The 18609-nt window shown below is 40.0% G+C and overlaps 1 protein-coding gene across 2 annotated transcripts in view; it reads right to left on the reverse strand.

Annotated features, from left to right (window-relative positions):
* The window catches only part of kif6 (kinesin family member 6), a 51906-nt gene extending 39148 nt beyond the window's left edge, over positions 1 to 12758 (reverse strand). For both annotated transcript variants that reach the window (XR_001963062.2, XM_051078310.1), the window contains exons 1-6: positions 12552 to 12758; positions 10787 to 10896; positions 9614 to 9688; positions 5809 to 5956; positions 5457 to 5566; positions 3580 to 3709 (exon numbers count right to left, since the gene is read on the reverse strand). Coding sequence is in view for 1 of the 2 variants with exons in the window: in XM_051078310.1 (XP_050934267.1) it covers positions 3580 to 3709; positions 5457 to 5566; positions 5809 to 5956; positions 9614 to 9688; positions 10787 to 10896; positions 12552 to 12611 (633 nt within the window). In the remaining variant the exon portion in view is untranslated. The remainder of the gene's footprint in view (positions 1 to 3579; positions 3710 to 5456; positions 5567 to 5808; positions 5957 to 9613; positions 9689 to 10786; positions 10897 to 12551) is intronic.
* Between the last annotated feature and the right edge of the window lie 5851 nt (positions 12759 to 18609).

Below are 18609 nucleotides of genomic sequence, written 5' to 3' on the forward strand. Positions count from 1 at the left end.
GGCGAATTTACAAAAGCTGAGGTTGATTTTCAGATGGTCACTGGAACAGCAGAAGTCAGGTTGAGACCAGGGAGAGACAGAATTAGAGTATGAGTCACTCTGCACAAACAAGCTTTATTAACTAGTGGAGGATGGGTTACTCATTGGGAATAAACAGAGGAAATGGACATTCACTGACGAAGCGCTGATCGTGGACTTCTTCTGTTTTCTTTTGTTTGTGCCATAGCTTGAACACATGATGGTGGTGTAAAAAACAATTATCTTGACGAGACAGTACATCTTGACTTGAATTAGCTTCTGATCAAGGCTGAGATTCTTTTCCTTTAGTGGAACTGTCACTGTGTGATTTATATGGATATGACTGCCTTTTTCCTCTCTGCTTGAAAACATCATCATAGACATTCCAGGTCACTCATACTAAGAAGGCTCTCTGACCCTGACTTGTTGTTGCCGTACATGTGCCAACACCTGCCTGTTAGGGTCATGACAGCTCATGACAGATCTTTCACTATCTTAACCCACTGCTGTCATCTCTTTCCTTAGTCCAAATTCCCTTCACTCTGCACACGTCCATGTTTGCTCCACAGGGTACCCCTTTAAGTAATATGAAACAGCTCTTAGATGGCAAGGGATTATATACCTAATAGTACTGCATAAGAGCTCAAGATTAGGGATAGAGTGGCCACATTATATAAATTGTTATCATTTTACCATCAGTTCTACAATTGACACCAAACAACACCAAACAAATGCTGATAGAACCTTGATATTAGCCTGTGCTGTACATTTATAAAATTCCCAGTCATCCAGCACATGTTTTTGAGACTCTATTAGAAGGTGATGTGTGACATTTAATCACACATCACCTTACTTGCAATATGCCAATCTGATCAACTACCAACTCTGCATTGTTCTCAGTATATACTAAGGTTAAAAAATATGCAAAAAAATCGTATTGCGATTATTTTGACAGATATTATGATGCAATATGAGTCACGATTTTAGTGAGAATATTTGAATTTTATTTTCACTGAAAAAAAATAGAAAAATAATGATGATGTGGTTTTTGCTGTACCATACAAGCATGTCCTCTTACATCTGGAGAATGTGAACTGCTAGGCCGAGGTATCTCTGTAACACAACACTGCTTCATTTACAAAGGGTTGTTGTGACAAATTTTACTTTTATCAGAAAATTGCAGCTTCCTGTTACTTGTATATTGCACCTTGGTTATACTGTTATTTTGATAATGTTTTGATTAATTATTCAGTCCTAGTATATAAAATGCATTTCCTGCTTGCAGAGAAAAAAAAAACTTACAGCAGTGTCATGAGATACTATATATAAGTGATTATTAATCCAAACTTACTACAGTGGAAATCCAAACCAGTGCTCACAGATGACAGTTGAAAGTTCTCAAATACAGCAGCAGCTGCCCATAGATAAGGATTGACTGGATCGTACTGGATTGGCTTTTATGTGTTATTGTGTCCTTTTTACCATGGCATTTATCAAGGCTGAGCACCAGCAGAGACAGTTTTGGTACATTTTGAGATATGTGTTTAGGGTGCACCATAATAACTTTAAATTTTGATATCACCAGATATGCTATGAAGGTTTTTTTTAGAAGTCCTGGAATAACTGTCAGCATAAAAGTATACAAGAGAACATCAAATAAAGCATGTATATTTAAATGGTCACAAACTGTGTAAATGTACACAAAGTGGCATTAAAATATGCCTTAGTTGTGGAAAAACAGCAGGACATTGCAACCTCACTGGAGTAATTTCCCTTACTCCCATGTGTTCTAAGCTCACCATATGCTGACCACACACAGATCTGAAATGGGTCAGCATGAAGGGGCCAACCCTCAAACATATAGACTGCTGATTCAAAAGTGAAATTTTATGTGGATCATCTTCCATTGGTTCAAGAGGCAGCTAGGATGTAGAAAGAGGGGTAGAGATAAGACTGTGCATCCCCATGTGTGAAGAGAAGAAACAAGGATGCAGAGAAAAAAAACAGATGAAAGAAAATGTTTCCCACAGAGGTTGAAGGAAGGGTGAGGAGATGAGAAGGTGTATTTTATTTCCTGTCCAATAAAAGTATAGAGGGCAGCATGGTGGTGCAGTGGTTAGCACTGTTGCCACACAGCAAGACGGTTCCTGGCTTTTCTGTGTGGAGTTTGCATGTTCTCCCTGTACCTGTGTGGGCTCTCTCTGGGTACTCTGGCTGCCTCCCACCATCCAAAGACATGAAGGTTCATTGGTGACTCTGAATTGCCCACAGGTGTGAATGTGAGTGTGAATGGTTGCTACTTATATTGTTGATGCTGTTAACCCTATATGTCAGCTCTGGCCACCGGTCCAGGGCATACCCCATCTCTCACCCAATGTCAGCTAGGATAGGCTCCAGCCCCCTCATGACCCTTAAGGATAAGCGGTATAGATAATGGATGGATAAAAGTGTGGAGAGGATTGTGAAGTCTCAAAGTGAATGAGCTCATGGTCTGCTGAGAGTGGCATGAATGGATGTGTCATCTTTTATACACATGGCTGCGAGCAAGAGAGGAAAGAAAGCATTACTGTTAACTTTATTAGAGGTCTATGAGGAGCAAGGACTTCTGGGATGATTCTGGCATTGATAAAACTATGATGGTTCTTTGTTTGCTTCAGGCTCAAGAGACTCTTCTGAAAAGTCCCAGAGAGGATGAGTTCAAAAGTCTCTGTGTGGGTGGACTGTGCTGGGGACTCCCTGCTGAACTGTGTAACGCCTTGAATGCTTTGATAAACAGACTGTGTATTGTGTTTCCACTGAAATATCCCCACAGATTTTACAGCAGTGGACATTGGGAGTGTGTCCTCATAGTAAAACAAAACAAATGCAGTATTGTTTTCATAATGGGCCATGTTCAGTGTCCCATTATGGGGCACTATTAAACTTAGATTTTAACAGACACTACAAAAGTTACATGACAGGAGAATTCCAGAGAAATTTCATCTAAGATCCCATAACTGTTTCTTTCACATTGGTTTTGTTTCATGGAAGAATACCAGCCACATCAAGAACTGACTTTGAAATATTTGTCAAAAATGCAACTGTGACTGAAACTTGATTATTCAGTTCACTTTTACTGTCTGTTATTTACTTACAAACTAGCAACAAGAGTAAACAAGGTGAGATCAGGCCTTTGCTCCAAACCTCAGGTTGCAAAGCAAAAGCTGACCCACCACATGTCTCATCAGTGTGGGGAGTCTGGGTGTCTGAACGCAGAAAAAAAAACACCGCAGCATAAACAGAAATTACAGAGAATTCTTGGTTTTACTAGGAAAAACATGGTAAAAGGGACCACAGGGGACCAAAATAATATTTTAGAAGGGTCTTAAGGTAGCTTTTAGAATGCATATTGCATTTATGGACCAAAAAAATACCATATCCTGGGAGTGGTTATTGTATTTTTGCATACGGTCTGCAATCCTTACTGAAAACACTGCATGGATGGTGTGTGGAAGTCATATTATACATTTCTGCTGTGTAGTGTAGAATTCTTATGGAAGCCTGTGTTGCCCTTTTTCTTACTTCTGCGATCATACGATTGGTGTCACCCAAGAAGAGCAGATTCAGAGCCTCTTCTTCATTTGCTGACTGCTGCAGTGACAGGTTCCTGAGATGGATATTCTGGTCTGGATCCTCCATGATTGTTACTCTTCTGAAAAAGAAAAAGAAAAAACCCTTTGTGAGACGGAATTCCAACATTACTTGAAATAAACTTGAGATTATTAATTTAGAAAATGACGAAGCAGGGCAAATCTGGTCAAAATCCAACTAATCCAACACTGAAGCAATTACGAAAAACTAATTATGCCAGTTATGTCATCTATTTTCCTCACATTGCTTTGGCCTTGTTCAGCTCTAAATCCAAACAAACCACATCTGCAAGTCAGTGTGGGCTGCAACCCTGTTTGACACATGTGCTTTATCTATCTGGGGGTTCATAATTTGATAACAGACAGGGCTTGCTTTTAAAAATAAACAGGTGAATGGCTTTTACCCGAATCAATCATTTTGAGACACAGTGTGCTAAAACAGATGGGTGTGAAACTCCTATGATATTACCACATCGTTTCCATCACACCACCAGGGCTATGACAGTACAGCTACCAGAATGAGACGTCAAAGAGGGTGGAATGACTGGAGAACACGTGTAGATAATTGTGGCAACATGTGTAGGTAATTGATGTAGTTTGATAAAGCAGAATTAATCTTAATGTGATTAAAGGCTGTGTCGTGGCTGGGTTTCTTTCCCAAACAGGCCTGTTGACCCTCAATAGGATTTGATTACTACAATATAAAAATGATCTTTAAGGAATTTACAAGATAATTTACAGAGTTTAGGGCATTTAGAGGGCGGACTGCTGAATGCGTGATGGAAATAATGCACAGATGGAGGCAAGAAGTAAAACAAGAAAAAATAGAATGTCAGAAAGGAGAGAAAGGTTAATGTAGGCAGTGAAAGAAAGAAACAGCCCAACAGTCAAAAAGAGAAATTTGTCAGTGCCACAGCTTCTCCTTGAATCAGCAAGTGTGGCCACAGCATGGTTAACGACGGGCACTGTCTATTTGCAGAAGACTGTGATTTGTGGGTATCTAAACCTTGAGCTGAATCCTCTGCAAAAGGAGAGAAAAAACTTAAATGGAACTGGTACAAGAAAATACAGGACAAACATCAAAATGATGTATCAAGATGATGTCCTGCCTGGAAATCAAAAGTCTACTTTGAGATGGATATGTATTGTGTATGACAGAAAAATAAATAAATAAATAAATAAGAGCATAGACAAACAAATGTCCAGACAGATGGAATTTATAATTACAAAGAAAGATGGACAGAAAAAACTAGGGCAAACTAGAGCAGGATGAACAGATAGAGAGACAAAGACAGGAGAAAGGCAGAGAGGGAAGCATGAAAGGATAACAAGAAATGTGAAAAAAAAAGAGGTAGATGGATGTAAAAAAGAATTTCCCTCAGACCAGCTGCAGGAGGGACCAGCTATGAAAAACTATTTCTCCACATGACCCTCTTACTCTTCACTCCAGTGGCGGAATCTGCCACCAGGTTGACCACATCCATAGCTGTCCCACAGTCTCATTATGTCAGTTGGCAGTTCATAGTGGGGTGGTAAATACTAGAGTCTCAGCATTTCACCAAACCGTGACTCCAGGCCAGGCTGACAAATGGCTGTTGAAGAATAAGGCTCTGCTAAACCCACAAGTTTTGAGGAGAATAATGAACCCAGTAGCAATTGGTCTTTGCAACTTTAAAATCAGACACATGCTCATGAGTGTAATTATGAAAAGTGAAATATAGACTAAATGCCATGAAGTGTTGACATTTTTTGACGTAACTGCATTCCAGAAGCATCTAAGTAGCAAAAGTAAAGAAAAAGAACACTGACGGTAGGTCCTCCAGTCGAGAGGCCTCATGTCGGGAATCCAGAAGATCATATCCCATCTCATTGTAGATCTCCAGGTATGAGATGTGTGTGGTGTAAATCATACTGCTATCCTGTGGAGCAAGAAATGCAGAATGTAAAACTGGACTGAGCACAAAAAGATGGGATTTGCCATTAGCAAAATGTTTAAATTTAGATGCTATGTAGCACAGAAAAATAAATGATGGTGAAGAGATGTAGTAGGATACTAATTTACACTTTGCTTGTGTGCATCAGTGTGTGTGGTCAGTATTTACCAAACTGAAACTGAACCCTTCAGTCGGTTGAAAAAACAGGCAAATCATGCTTTGCTGACCTGGCTGAAGCATTCATACAGGTAGGAAAGGGTGCGGGGAATAATGCCTCGATCACTGTAATGCTCAGCGCCTCCTGTGATGGTAAAGGTCTTCCCACTGCCTGTCTGGCCATAGGCAAATATGGTGCCATTATAGCCAGCCAAAACACTGCACACACAGAGACACACGTACAGGGTAGACACTGAAAAACCCACTCAAAATTTGATCTTTATAGTTTAGGTAAATAATCCAATCATAGTTCGTTTCATGACCTGTTTATGTAAGTAAAGGCAAAAAGGTCTACATTTAGCACCTGAGATCACTGGTTGACCTTTGGGATGAGCTTATGTGCAGAATCTACTGTAATCTTACATAAACATAAACATAACTCACACTGTTAAATATTTGTGGTGTAAACCTCATCATGACTTGTTTTGTGATTACTCATTTTTTGCTTTCCTCAAGCTCATTTTGTGGACACTTATTTACAGTGGTGATTTCCCACAATTCCATGAATGCTAAATTATGATGAGTTTGTTCAAATTATTTTAATGGGCAAATACATGATTATAGCTAACTAGCTGACAAATTCATGAACACCAAGAACATAAAGTCTATTTAATAGTAAGTATACCAGGAATAGTTCTCACTGGCCAATTGACCAATGGTGTCATAACAAGCACATTTTACAAGTACAGTAGAAGGAACAGCACTTGGACAATGGAAGATTATGTTACTGTTAAGTCATTGAGAACATTAGAAGTGAACATGATGAACAGTTTATGTCCACTGCTGCTTTGTAATGAGAGCTAAATAGATACAACCAGCAATGAGAGCACAGATCGTCAACAGTGCAATGTAAAGCTGGGCTAAAATACAACTTCAGTGACATGAATACGTTATAACTTGCAAAAAACAAAATGCATCTGTTGTGTCTGTAAATATAACCATATTATTGCTCATTTGAATCATGTGCCACAGATGATATCACCATCTTAATTTAAAAAAGTGCAAGGGACTGTCAAGTGTATCCCTAAGCAGACACATAACATCTGAGTGAATTGAATCTGACACTTTGAATCCACAGGAAATGATGGCTGTGAGTGGAGAGCTGCTATGGCGACAGACATCTGCCTGTGAGGGAGAAATGTCTCACAGTATAAGTGAAGGAAAGGGCCCAAACCCACTCAACTAGGCAGGGTCCGGTAAACTTTGGTTTGGCACTGAGCTGTCTTTCTGCACATGCACAATGTAATGGAAACCAATGATATCTAGTTCTGTTTGAATGAACTGAACATCCAAATGATGGTACTCATGAGAGACAGCAAAAACAGACATTAAAAAAACTGTAGTCTTGGAAATAAAGAAAGAAATAGTAAAATGACAGAGGGGCCTCTGACACACTGAGCTTAGATAAAAGGTGAGAATAAACTCTCTGCTCTCTGATTTGCCAACTGCAAGGAAAAGGATAACTTGACACTGTATTTTTAAGATGAATTATAAACGAACTTAAGCCTGTCACTTATTCTAATGGAAATGCCAACCCAGTATTTGAGCAGTGTGTGGGTTTCCCTTCCTGTGTGCTGTACAATTCCACACCCTGCATGAGAAGGGTAAAAGGAAAAAACAGTATGTCAGTTTATATAAAACACTACGTCCACTCATGAGAATGGTGGTTGGTTAGTCCGTCTTGGACTGGCCACTGGGTGTCCATTTAATCTAGCATGAGTCATAGCAGTGATTGGCAGCAGTGAGAAAAGACACAGGCTCAGTGTTTAGTTTAATGTCTGTACTAATGATGCGGGCTGGGCCCTGCCACTGAGGCTTGGGCGTTTCCCAATGCTTGTTCCTGTTTACACCTCAGTTTTCCTGGAGATTGGCAACTCATCATCCAGAAGATCCTTGTTCCTTCTGTTCCTTTCATGAGTGGCAGTATGTCCAATCGTTTGAGGTATAACAGTTAATGATAAAACTGAACAGACCCCCATTCTTCTTTGAACTTGGGCTGCAGGTTTCACAGTCTTGTGAAATGGCCTTACAATGCAGATAGGGGGTTTGCCTTGCCAGCCCAACATCATTACATTGGCTCTTCCTCTCCTGGAGCTATTAATGCTGGTTTGTTTTTAAACTACTGTGTTGGGGTTGAAATAACTGGTTTCGGTTACACCACAGCAGAGACAGAGACTAGTGTGTAAGTAAACGAGTTAGAGCTTTTGGCGAAAACTGAATTGACAGAGTACCAACCAAAACAACAACCTGACAGTTATTGCTAGTTGAGAGGAGAGGCGCCTGTGTGCACAAAACTGTTTCAGTGCGGTGACAGTGAAATTGCTGCGATTCAAAGTCACTCCTGACTAAACCTGAAGAAATGTTTCCCAACTTCATGGACTTTAGGAAAAACATTCTGTCAGTCCAAATTTTATCCTGTTTGTGATTTCTGTAACAAGACATGAGAATTAAAATGTTAAAACTTTTAATTCATAACTTTCAATGAAAGGGGCAAGGATCTGCCAGTTGAGTAGGAAATGTCTAATTGAGAAAACAGATTGGTCATGGCTGTATAGGATGAATAGTGTCCTCCAGGCTGCAGACATATCAAAGAGTCATATCAAAGACTAAACGACGCCAAGCTCAAATTGATATGGTAAGACATACACTGGTTGTGACTGAAACTTGTTAACCTGATGTTTACCATCTGCTACAACAATGGGGGAACTGTTAAAAGGTTGGCTGGGGAGGGCAACCTAATACCTAAGTCAGTGAACCCATGTGAGTCAGGTCAAATATACCCAAGTCCTTAGTCGGCCGACCCAGACATCTCACCACATTGTTTATATGTCTCCTAACGGCAAAGATAATGCAAAGCACTTGTGGGACTCCACAAATAGCCCCCTATTGTGACTAAGAAGACTGGCGTGGAATGCTCTAGAGATGTTCGAGCTAAGCCAGGAGAATAGTGTTTGGCTAGAAGAAAGAGAGGAAGAACCTTGTTCACATAACTACAACACAACCATCATTTGATCACAGGAAATTCCAAGTAAATTCCCTCTTTTGTTGGCTGCTTTCTCCTTTGGAAGTCAGTCCTGATTTAGTCAGGAGGGTCTAGACATGGGGTCTAAGCAAGACCTGTCAGACACAGTAGGAGTTTAGAGGAGGTGCAGAAGCAAGGAACTGAATTTCATCCCTGAGGCACAGTGCAGCTAATTGGGAGGTTGTGAGATTCATCCATATAAATCTGGTAGGGATGTATGACATTTAAAATTTCACACCAGCCCTGGTGTACCACTCATTTTCATTAAACTGAATGGTATTAACAAATTATTTGTACTGCTGATCTTGGGGGCCAAATCTTTTAACACTCCCCTGATTCTTGTGCATGACAAATTAAATAATAGCTCAAAATGAGTAAGCAGCTACAGTATCTAGTATAGCTCTGTGTTGTGGCTTGAAAATGTTCTCACACTCATGATGGCACAGTGTGCCATCTTGCCTGCCAGCTCAGTCCACTTAGTGGTTTAAGTATGTAAAGCACGCCAAAAATCACAGACACCCTCCATTTCCATCTTAAAGAAAGCTGGGCTTTACTGACTTCCTGTCAACAAGGCTGGCTACAGCCTGTGTGGCCTGACCACAACATGGAGAGATGAGCACTGCTAAGCACAGGTGGTCAGTGACAACTTTTGAAATTTGTAATTCACCAATGCAATAAATGAACGGCTGACAAAAGGTTTTTTTTTTTTAAATTAATCTTTTAAATTTACCTGGTATTAAGAGAAACATTTATTTACATTTCTTATTTTAAGTCCAATGTCAATAAGATTTTACCTGTCTGCAACCGGTTTGGCAATGTTTTGAAATATCTCCTCTTGTTTGACTGCTTGATCAAACACTTTCTGGAACCTGGACAAAAGTGGAAAGAACAAAGACAATATCATCATGACACATTTAGGAAAACAGTACAGGTCGGAACATACATGTAATACTTAATTTACTACCATAACATACAGTAAAAATGTATGTTTCTGTTTTATCTCAAACATCCAAGGCTCAACACAGTCACCCACAGCAGTACTGAATAAGCACAAGAACAATCTATTTAATTTCCCAAGTGGATGAGGAGGAGTTTAGTCATTCTGTTTTCTAAAGCAGTCACAACCCATCATGTTTTATCCCACAGAAAGATGAGAGAGATGTGAGAGGAATCCGCCCAGGAAGATTGTTAAATGTGGAAATTTTATTTCTATAAGGGCACAAGGGAACCTCCACAGCCTATTATAAGACTCTGTGGTTTTCAAAGGCTCTCAGTGTCCACTGCTGTCTGACTCCCTAACTGTGAATTTAGGGCTTGGAAGCGTGGCATGGGCCCTGCCCAGAGGGTATATAAGGCTGCAGCTTTCACCACCAGCGTTAAACAGATGTTCTGGCTCTGCACTGACTGAACTGGTGGATGAATTATTCATGGGAAAACTTTTTATCCAACCTTGAGAACTTAACTTCTGGTGGGCAACACACCTTGCTCTATGTATGTTGTCTTTATTAATTCTAACTTTTTTTTACAGTTACATCACTTGTGCAGATTTTAACTTAACCATAATTGAAATGAATCATCTGCAAGATTCTTGCTTTTCTCATTTTTAGTATAACATAAGACGTGGTCATTATTTTGATGCTCTGCACTTATTTAAGACTGTGGCTAATTATACTAATATCATAAAGACACTATCTGTGAATATGCATTCAGTTATATTTCTAATTAATCTAATTTCTGCTTCTATAAACAGGCTGCCAGTGCAGATCAGAAATTTGTCTCAGGAAAGAGAGATCCCCTCTAAGGTATTTAGAACAGCAAATACAACACCTTTCATTTCAATCACTACTCTACAGTGCAGCCACTGTGGATCTAAATAACTAGGTAAATTAATGTGGTGGACTAAAAAGACAGTTGAATTTACTTATTAGTTGGTTAATTCGGAAAATGAAGTAAATGGAAGACACTACCTGAACTTGTAGCACTCCCTCTTGTTGTTAACAAAGCCATCAGCCAGGTCCCTGGGCACCACAAACTCCAGAGAGGCACCTGTCTGCTCCTCATTGTCCACAGAGTACACCTGGGGGAGCCAGAGACAACAGTAGAGTCAGCACCACAGTAGAACGAGGCCTATATTTATTAAAACAGGACAAGGTTGAGGGCTAATTTACCACAAGAGAATATTTGGGGAATATTTGAGAGTGGCAACATAGGTATTCATCTTCAGAACTGTTTTTAAAGACTAGTCTACATGTTGTATGATTTGTATGCTGTTATGGTATGTGGTACCATGGATGCAGCCCAATTTAAACATGCAGACAATTCATGTTATGTCTAAAATATGGCTTTCTGACTTTAGCCACTTGTGATTTGGATATTTCAAGCCCCAAAATGAAAAAAGCGAGTTTATGAAGTATATATCATGTGGGAAGCAATATCTCTGAAGAAGCAACAATGATCAGCCTACAGTGTAGACAAATTCTGCAAATTCACCTCCCCTTGCCAAAGCTAAGCCACAGGGATACAAGAAAAACTTTACATTATACCAATATAGATTGCGCTATAGCAGTGAAGGACACCCAAGTTTTGACATACCCTGTATGTCTTCAATGGACATTAAAAAATCCCAAGGTTTCAGAAAAAAGAAAGATTATGACCTGTCTTCACATGTGCAGAACATCAAAAAGCCCCAAGGAGGTAGCTGTGCTCATTTCATCTTGCTGGATACTGTCAGCTGAAGCTAAAGTGCAACAGAAACCCTCAAAGTAATTTGATTATTCCTTCTATCAGTTGCTGTGCTCAGACAATAAACTGGGCAAATACTTTGCCTGGGGTGTTTCTGATGGAAAAATACTTTTTTATGTGTATGTCCAGTAAAGAGAGCTCTTATCTGATGGCAGGTGAAAATTAGTATGCATGTGTGTTTTGCCACTGTTGCCACCATCTCCCCAGAATGTCAAATCTGGTGCTGACTCAGTTTGGTTCACCTTAATGAAAGTGATAAGCTAATAGAATAGACACTGCATTAATTGAACTGATTCTAATACAACAGCTTTAATATCAGCTTATCCCAATCAGGGGGGAAACAATGAAACCTTGTGATAATATTATGCACAAAAGAAGTTACATGTTAACATACTGAATATAAATATTAGCTGTTAGCTTCTTCAAGTCAAAAATGTTTACATTGGCATCAGCCCCAAAAATCCATTAAGCAAGAGGTAGTTAGAGTTTGGCCATCTCACTGTGTTTCTGAATTTTTAGGTTGGCTGTTGTACGGAGTACAGACCTTTTCACAGTATATCTTTTGACATGACTAGCAAGAAGCGCACAGGTGTAAGTGAAAACATTTATTAATAACGACTGCATTCCATCCAGGTGTGCCAGTGCCAGGGCCCTGATTCTTTACTGTAAATTCTTGTTTACTTGAATGATTTACTGGGACACTTAATGGGAGAGCCATTATCACTGTCATTAGTTACACCTGTGCTTTTCTTGCTATGCCTAAATGTCGTAGTGAAAAAAGTCAGGATAAGTAATCGTAACTTTAGCAATATTATGTGTTTTTAGAAGGTGAAACCTGTTATTGAACCGGGATAATAAATGTGATAGGAATGTAAACCAGGATGTTTCGTGTTCAAACACCAACATTTGCTAGTTAAAATAAACACCGTATGTAGCCTTAATTTTAATATCATTACTTTTGTTCAAATGCTGACCGTTAGTTTTACTTACCGCCGTAGTTTTCTTGGTGGGCTTAATGCGACCAAATATCTGTATCGTCTGCTTCACCATTTTCCACTAAAATAAGAAAACTGGTTGGTTGTTCACATGATAAGTTAGCTTGCTGGCTAACGTTAGCGTTCAACGTTGTCGGTGCGGTGCTCTTTGAAGTTTGTTGTAGCTGGTTGCCAGGTGCCTGCGGTCACATCCATTGACAAAGATCGTCTATTATTGTGAAGATGATTCCTCAGTGTAACCTTTATTCTAACTCTCCTTTTCCCAAATGCCCCGTGGTATGAGTCAGAGCAAGCTCAGTGATGTTCAGGGATGTGTGTGTGTAGGAGGAAACATGTGAATAAACACATTGTCAGAAGTGAAAATAAAACAGGGATTCATAGCTGTTCTATTTTCTTCTGATGTTTATCATTCTCATCTAAGCAGGTGCTTTGTATATTCAAGACAAAAGGTCACCATGGGTTCAGTGACTCATTCAGTGGGTATATTGACAGAGGTGTATTTAGTACTGTAGGCACTCCCCTCACATTAGGCCACTGGCAGTTACTCATAATGTAAATAGGTGCAACCAACTGCAAGATCTAGCAGTCAAAATTTGGGAAATATTGTCATTATTTCAAAAATGTCAAATCATATAACTGCTTTCTCTATAGGTACTGTAGACATTACATAAAAAACTTTTGAATAAAAACAAAAAAAAGTGGCAGCAAGTCATGGAAACTTTTCTTTGATCCACCACAAGCCAAAATTCGGTATTTTGGAAATGTAAGATTTAAGAAACCAGAGTGTGTTAAAATGAGAAATGTGAGAGACCAGACTGCTGTTGCATGACTGTTGCATTTTTTTTCCAAGTGTGTAAGTTTTGTGCATGATGTGCACACAGGGGAAGAGTCCTTAAAGGCATAAGACAGTTTGATTCCAGGCACAAGCTCGCATGCACACACACATAAACCCATCATGTTGCACTTGTTGATCTATAGATTATAGGAACTGAAGTTTATTTTGCAGTTTGATTTATACCACTTTATCTGCACTGAGGCGTACAAAGAACGCTGGGAGAGGTCATATTAAAGTACAGGGGATTACACAAGGAACCAACGCAAGGAAAAAAAAACACAACATCCTCATCTCAACATCTCATAGAAACTCATAAGGAGCACAGATTCACTTATCAGCTGATTTACACAGAACCATATGTCTTGTGTTTGGGAGGGTGGGGTGAGGTGGGGGGTTAGTGGCTTTGACCCTGGCTCCAATTTCAGTGCATGTGTGTCACGCTGTTTCTGGTATTTCACCTGAACCCTAGATGTCCCCCAAATATAGCCTAACAGGAGGCTTACCCCCAAGCTGCACAGGCAGCGTACCAGGAAGGCTCCTTGGTTTCATGGTGGCTTTCAGGAGAATGTATCATGTTTGTTCCAGTGCATTCCTTGGTGCCACAGAAAATACTTCTTGTGTGGTTCCTTGTTTAGAGTTATACGCATGTGTGTGTTGTGCATGATTATACATGTTGCCTTAAGAGTGCAGTTTGGTTTAAATGTGTAGATAATCATATACTGCGTTTGCTATTAAGACTGAGAAGCACTTAACAGGAGTGTGGAGGTCTCAGCAATATAACTCTGTGACTGGTGTGTGTTATGGATTTGAAGAGTGGACTTGGACTTGAGAATGGGGAAAAAGAGCACATAGCTTCTTGTAGGCCAAACTTAAATCAAGCAAAACATCTTATAGAATTATGATAAAGTACCTAATTCAGTTCACCACCTAGTTAAAAAAAAATCCTCCCTATCTGTTTCCCCTAATACCTACTACTCCTTGTTTACACAGCAAACATAACTTGTAAAATTAGGTAAAAATTCCATGCATGACTTATTAGGACAATCTCAACAGTTGGTCTAGACACACAGGCATAAGCATTCATGAAAGGATCGTGTGAGGACAACCAATTGGAAAGGATGTGTTTCACATGGACTCCAAATGGAATAACATGCAACCATGCATTCCTTCAGGTTAGACTGCGTGTGTTTGGGATATTCTGTGTTATGTAATGGTCAAGGTCTCTGCGAGAAGGAAATGCTTCCCTTCAGTCGACAGCTGCTGAGATGTCTGTATTCCGTACACCGCGCTACCAGTCATTCGGTTCAAGCAGCCATCAGGCAGGTACTCCTGGCCACGCATGGCTGAACATAAGCTGTGTTAGTAGAACCCTGCAGCAGTAAGAAGACTCCAAAGAGGCAACACTTTAACATGGCTTTCAGGTGGTGTAACATGCTTTCTGGCAGTCATATTGGACATCCGTGGCCCGTGGGCGACACAGTATGAGCTGACTAAAATTCAGTTGAGTTTTGTTGCAAAACACACTGAAAGCACTTCAGGTTTGTACTCCAGTTTGAATACCAGTTATTAGCAGATGCATGTTAAGACACATATGCTGTAGGTCATTTTGCCAAATTAGCCCAGAGAATAGAAGTACAGTAGTAAAAGCAGTTTGTTCAGATTGGCTTAGCTAACTTTTCAAGCTGCAACTGGCAGCACTTTGTAGCCAACAGCAAAGGTGGTAAAGAGAACATGTTTTCTTTACCACATATTCCAAATGTGGAAATGTTAATCAGTTTTATTTAATAGATTATTAAATGCATTCACCATGACCTTTGTGCAATATCTCCCTGTCTTTTAGGTTTTTGATTTTGCATATGAAATAAATTCGGGTCTAGTGCTGAACAGCTGGTACTCCAGAGGACTTCCATATGCATTACATAGAAAGTCTTTAGAAACTGGAAGTACTGTCACTATGTACTGACGAGAGAGTCCAGTTATATCATATGGTTGCCTGCATCTTATTTCTGTATCTGTCTAACCAACTCCACAGTGTGCAAACAAATGCTCTCCAGTGAGACCAAATGAAGTATTTCTTTCATGTGAGGATACTGGAGCTGGTGACAGTATGACATCTGGAATATAGTACAGAGGTATTAATGAGGCAACCCTATGCTGACAATATCAAACATCGTATTTCTTCTCTCATAGCTCCTGAAAGGATATTTGATCTTGGTCTTGTGATCTTTGTTTTTTCTGTAAGGTATTTTTCATTGTATATGACACATAATAAACATGAATTATTTCCCTTATTTCCCTCCTCCACAATGGTGTGTGAATGTGAGTGTGAATGGTTGTTTGTCTATATATGTTGGCCCTGCAATGGACTGGCTATCCGTATAGGGTGTACTCCGCCTCTCGCCCGTTGACAGCTGGGATAATAGATAATGGATAGATGGATATTTACAATGAAAAAGAAGAGGAAACTTTTCTTCAAGAAGAGGATAACAACCAATATCAAAAATTGCTCACAAATATATATACCACGTGAGTTTTAGTCTTTGCATACAAAAATCTTTTCAAAAAGCATCCATGAATGCCAAGGAGGAGGAAGCCACGTCCACTTTCTACAAAACAATTATACAGTGTAGTTAAATCTGTTTCCTTGACAGAAAAGTGCATGCAGTAAACACCAACCGAGGGCTGGACTGGGCTTGTTAGGGAGCTGTGAACTCTTTTTTTAATATCCTGTTTTGGTACATGTGTTGTCTTTAGCTTTAACTGACATAGTTGTGGTTTCACCCCAAAGGAGGCAACCAACTGTACTGCCTGAGTCCAACACATGGAAATGGACTTCAGATCTGCATGCACGACATTTATACTCTCAACAAATAAGTGACAAACACTCTCTTTTTGTTTTAAACAGTTCAAAGTTTTGCGTGCATGGAAACCATAATGAGTTCCTGAAAAAAGTGAGGCAATTAAAAATAATTACTCAGGTTCCTGACAATGATTTCAAACACTTTTTTTTCCTTTTTTTATCTTTCTCATTTCCTTTGTCGTGTTCCCAGAAAGATCAGGTGACAATAAGAAATATGCAAGTGTCACAATGGAATTGTCACTGTGGGTGATGATTACACTTTCTGACATGTGCATACATGTGAACAAGCACACACACACACACACACACACACATACAAACACATGCTTCATCAACTCTGAAAGGAGTGAAGTACAGTAAAGACTGTTGATACAGATAAAGGTTTAGGCTACTTGCTTCAAATGAGCACATTTCAGAACTTGTAGAGCCTTACAGGCAAAAACAACTTGCGCTCCAGCAGCAAAGAAAAAAACCTGTTTTTTCAGTCATCTTTGCCAGCATTCGACACCTTTGTCTCCGAGCACTGCCCTGGCACTCAATCAAAAAGGTGTGCTCAATGTCAGAGGAGGCTGGGAGTGTATGCAGCGCTCTCCTTTCAGACTATTTGGTTTGGTTAGTGGTTGTGATTTTGTTTTGATGTTTGCAAGATGGCCGGGTACCCACATCAATGCATGTCTTTATTTCAACAGGATCAAACGTAGCGCACTGTGCCAAAGTGAGCCATGCAGTTAAGACAATCTAAAAATGATCCAAATGTACAAGCTGACAGAGGGAGAAGTTGCCCCAGTTGTTCCATACAGATGATTCTGAACTAGATGTCGTATATGTTACCATCTTTAAATAACTTCTGCAAATTTCTCATCTTGAAAAGCCTAGAGTGGCCTTCAAAAACATACTATAAGAATACTTCTTGTTTTTCTGGAAGATACAGAGTTATCTCTACATTTACAGTCCTTGTGATAAAGCCTCATTAGATAAATGCACAGAAATAGATGAGACATAAATTGTTGCTGCTTTCTCACAGCTCCAACAGTAGCCTGATAACTGAGCGCAAATACACAAGCAGTCTGTGAGAGTATTTGTCTTTCTCTGTATCTCCATGTGTGATCATTTATATGTATGCGTGGGTATGTACTATAAATGTGAACATTATTTGTGAGTGCACACACCCATTCCACAGAGCTGTAAACAGTGTACCCTCCACAGCTCCTGGCTAATCAATCCCTTACGAAGGCATCCTGGCATTCCTTTCAAACAGAGTGGTTTAGATTTGGCCAGGCCATTATTACAGAGTAGGGGAAGATGATGCTTCAGCTAAGTAGCTGCCTCTCAGTGGCTTAGTGGTTGAGGTTAGATAGATTCCATAGGATGATATGTTGCTCTGTGACTGTGTGTTTGTGTATATGTGTGTGTTGTCCCAGGTCTGTCTAAGGGTGGCCACAGAGGCTTAGTGGTGAAATGCCAAGATGCGCCTTTGACCAATGGGATGATTAAAGACAAGCTTCTGCTGCTATGGCACCATGCTTATACTGTAAGCCACTGAGTGTCATCACACATACATGAAATATGTATACACATGTTTACATAGGCAGTGGTGAACACAAAATCATGTTTTGAAGACTGGAAACATGTTGATCAAATACAGAGGCACCATCAAAAGGATGTGTGCGTAACTCCACCTTCAGTTATATTGAGTTGTTACTATCTTATGACCTCCATAACATCTGTTTACATCATATTTATACAGCTGTCTTGAGCAAGCCTGGGAAAAGTTTGAGTTTTGAACACCAGTGTAAAAGTGACTGAACACTTGAGTCAGAGAAGGAATAATACAAATAGAGTTATGTACAGGATGAATAAGCAGACTTAGAGCAATGTTACAGGGTAGACTTGTATCAATATAGGATCTTGTGTGACTCTAGTGGTGGATTTGTGGTGCAGGTGTGGGTGTGGCTTTGCAGGGTGTGTTTATGGAGTGATTTCATGGTGATGGGCTAATCTGAAACAGGTGTGCTGGATGTGACTTTCAGCCATCTAAACTACCCCCACCCACACTCTCCTTCAGTCTCCCTTTGTTCTCCTTTCTGGCAGGTACCTATGTGGTATGCACTTGGAAGTCTCTCCATCTTGAAACTGTAAGTTGAATGTTTTATTTGGTAACCAGTCTCCCTTTGTTCTCCTCTGTGACAGTGGCAGAAGGTTAGTGTGGCGCGGGCTGGGGTATCCTTGGGACGGCAACTGAGTTGCAGCAGTGCTTGCAGCCACACAGAGCTGAGTGCAGCAGGTGTCAGTACACAGTACGAGGCGCCAGCAGCAGAGTGTAGTACACTGAGCCAGCATACCAGCCGACTAGCCGGA

The sequence above is a fragment of the Lates calcarifer genome, linkage group LG19, assembly GCF_001640805.2.
Source record: "Lates calcarifer isolate ASB-BC8 linkage group LG19, TLL_Latcal_v3, whole genome shotgun sequence".
Taxonomy (NCBI): Eukaryota; Metazoa; Chordata; class Actinopteri; family Centropomidae; genus Lates; species Lates calcarifer.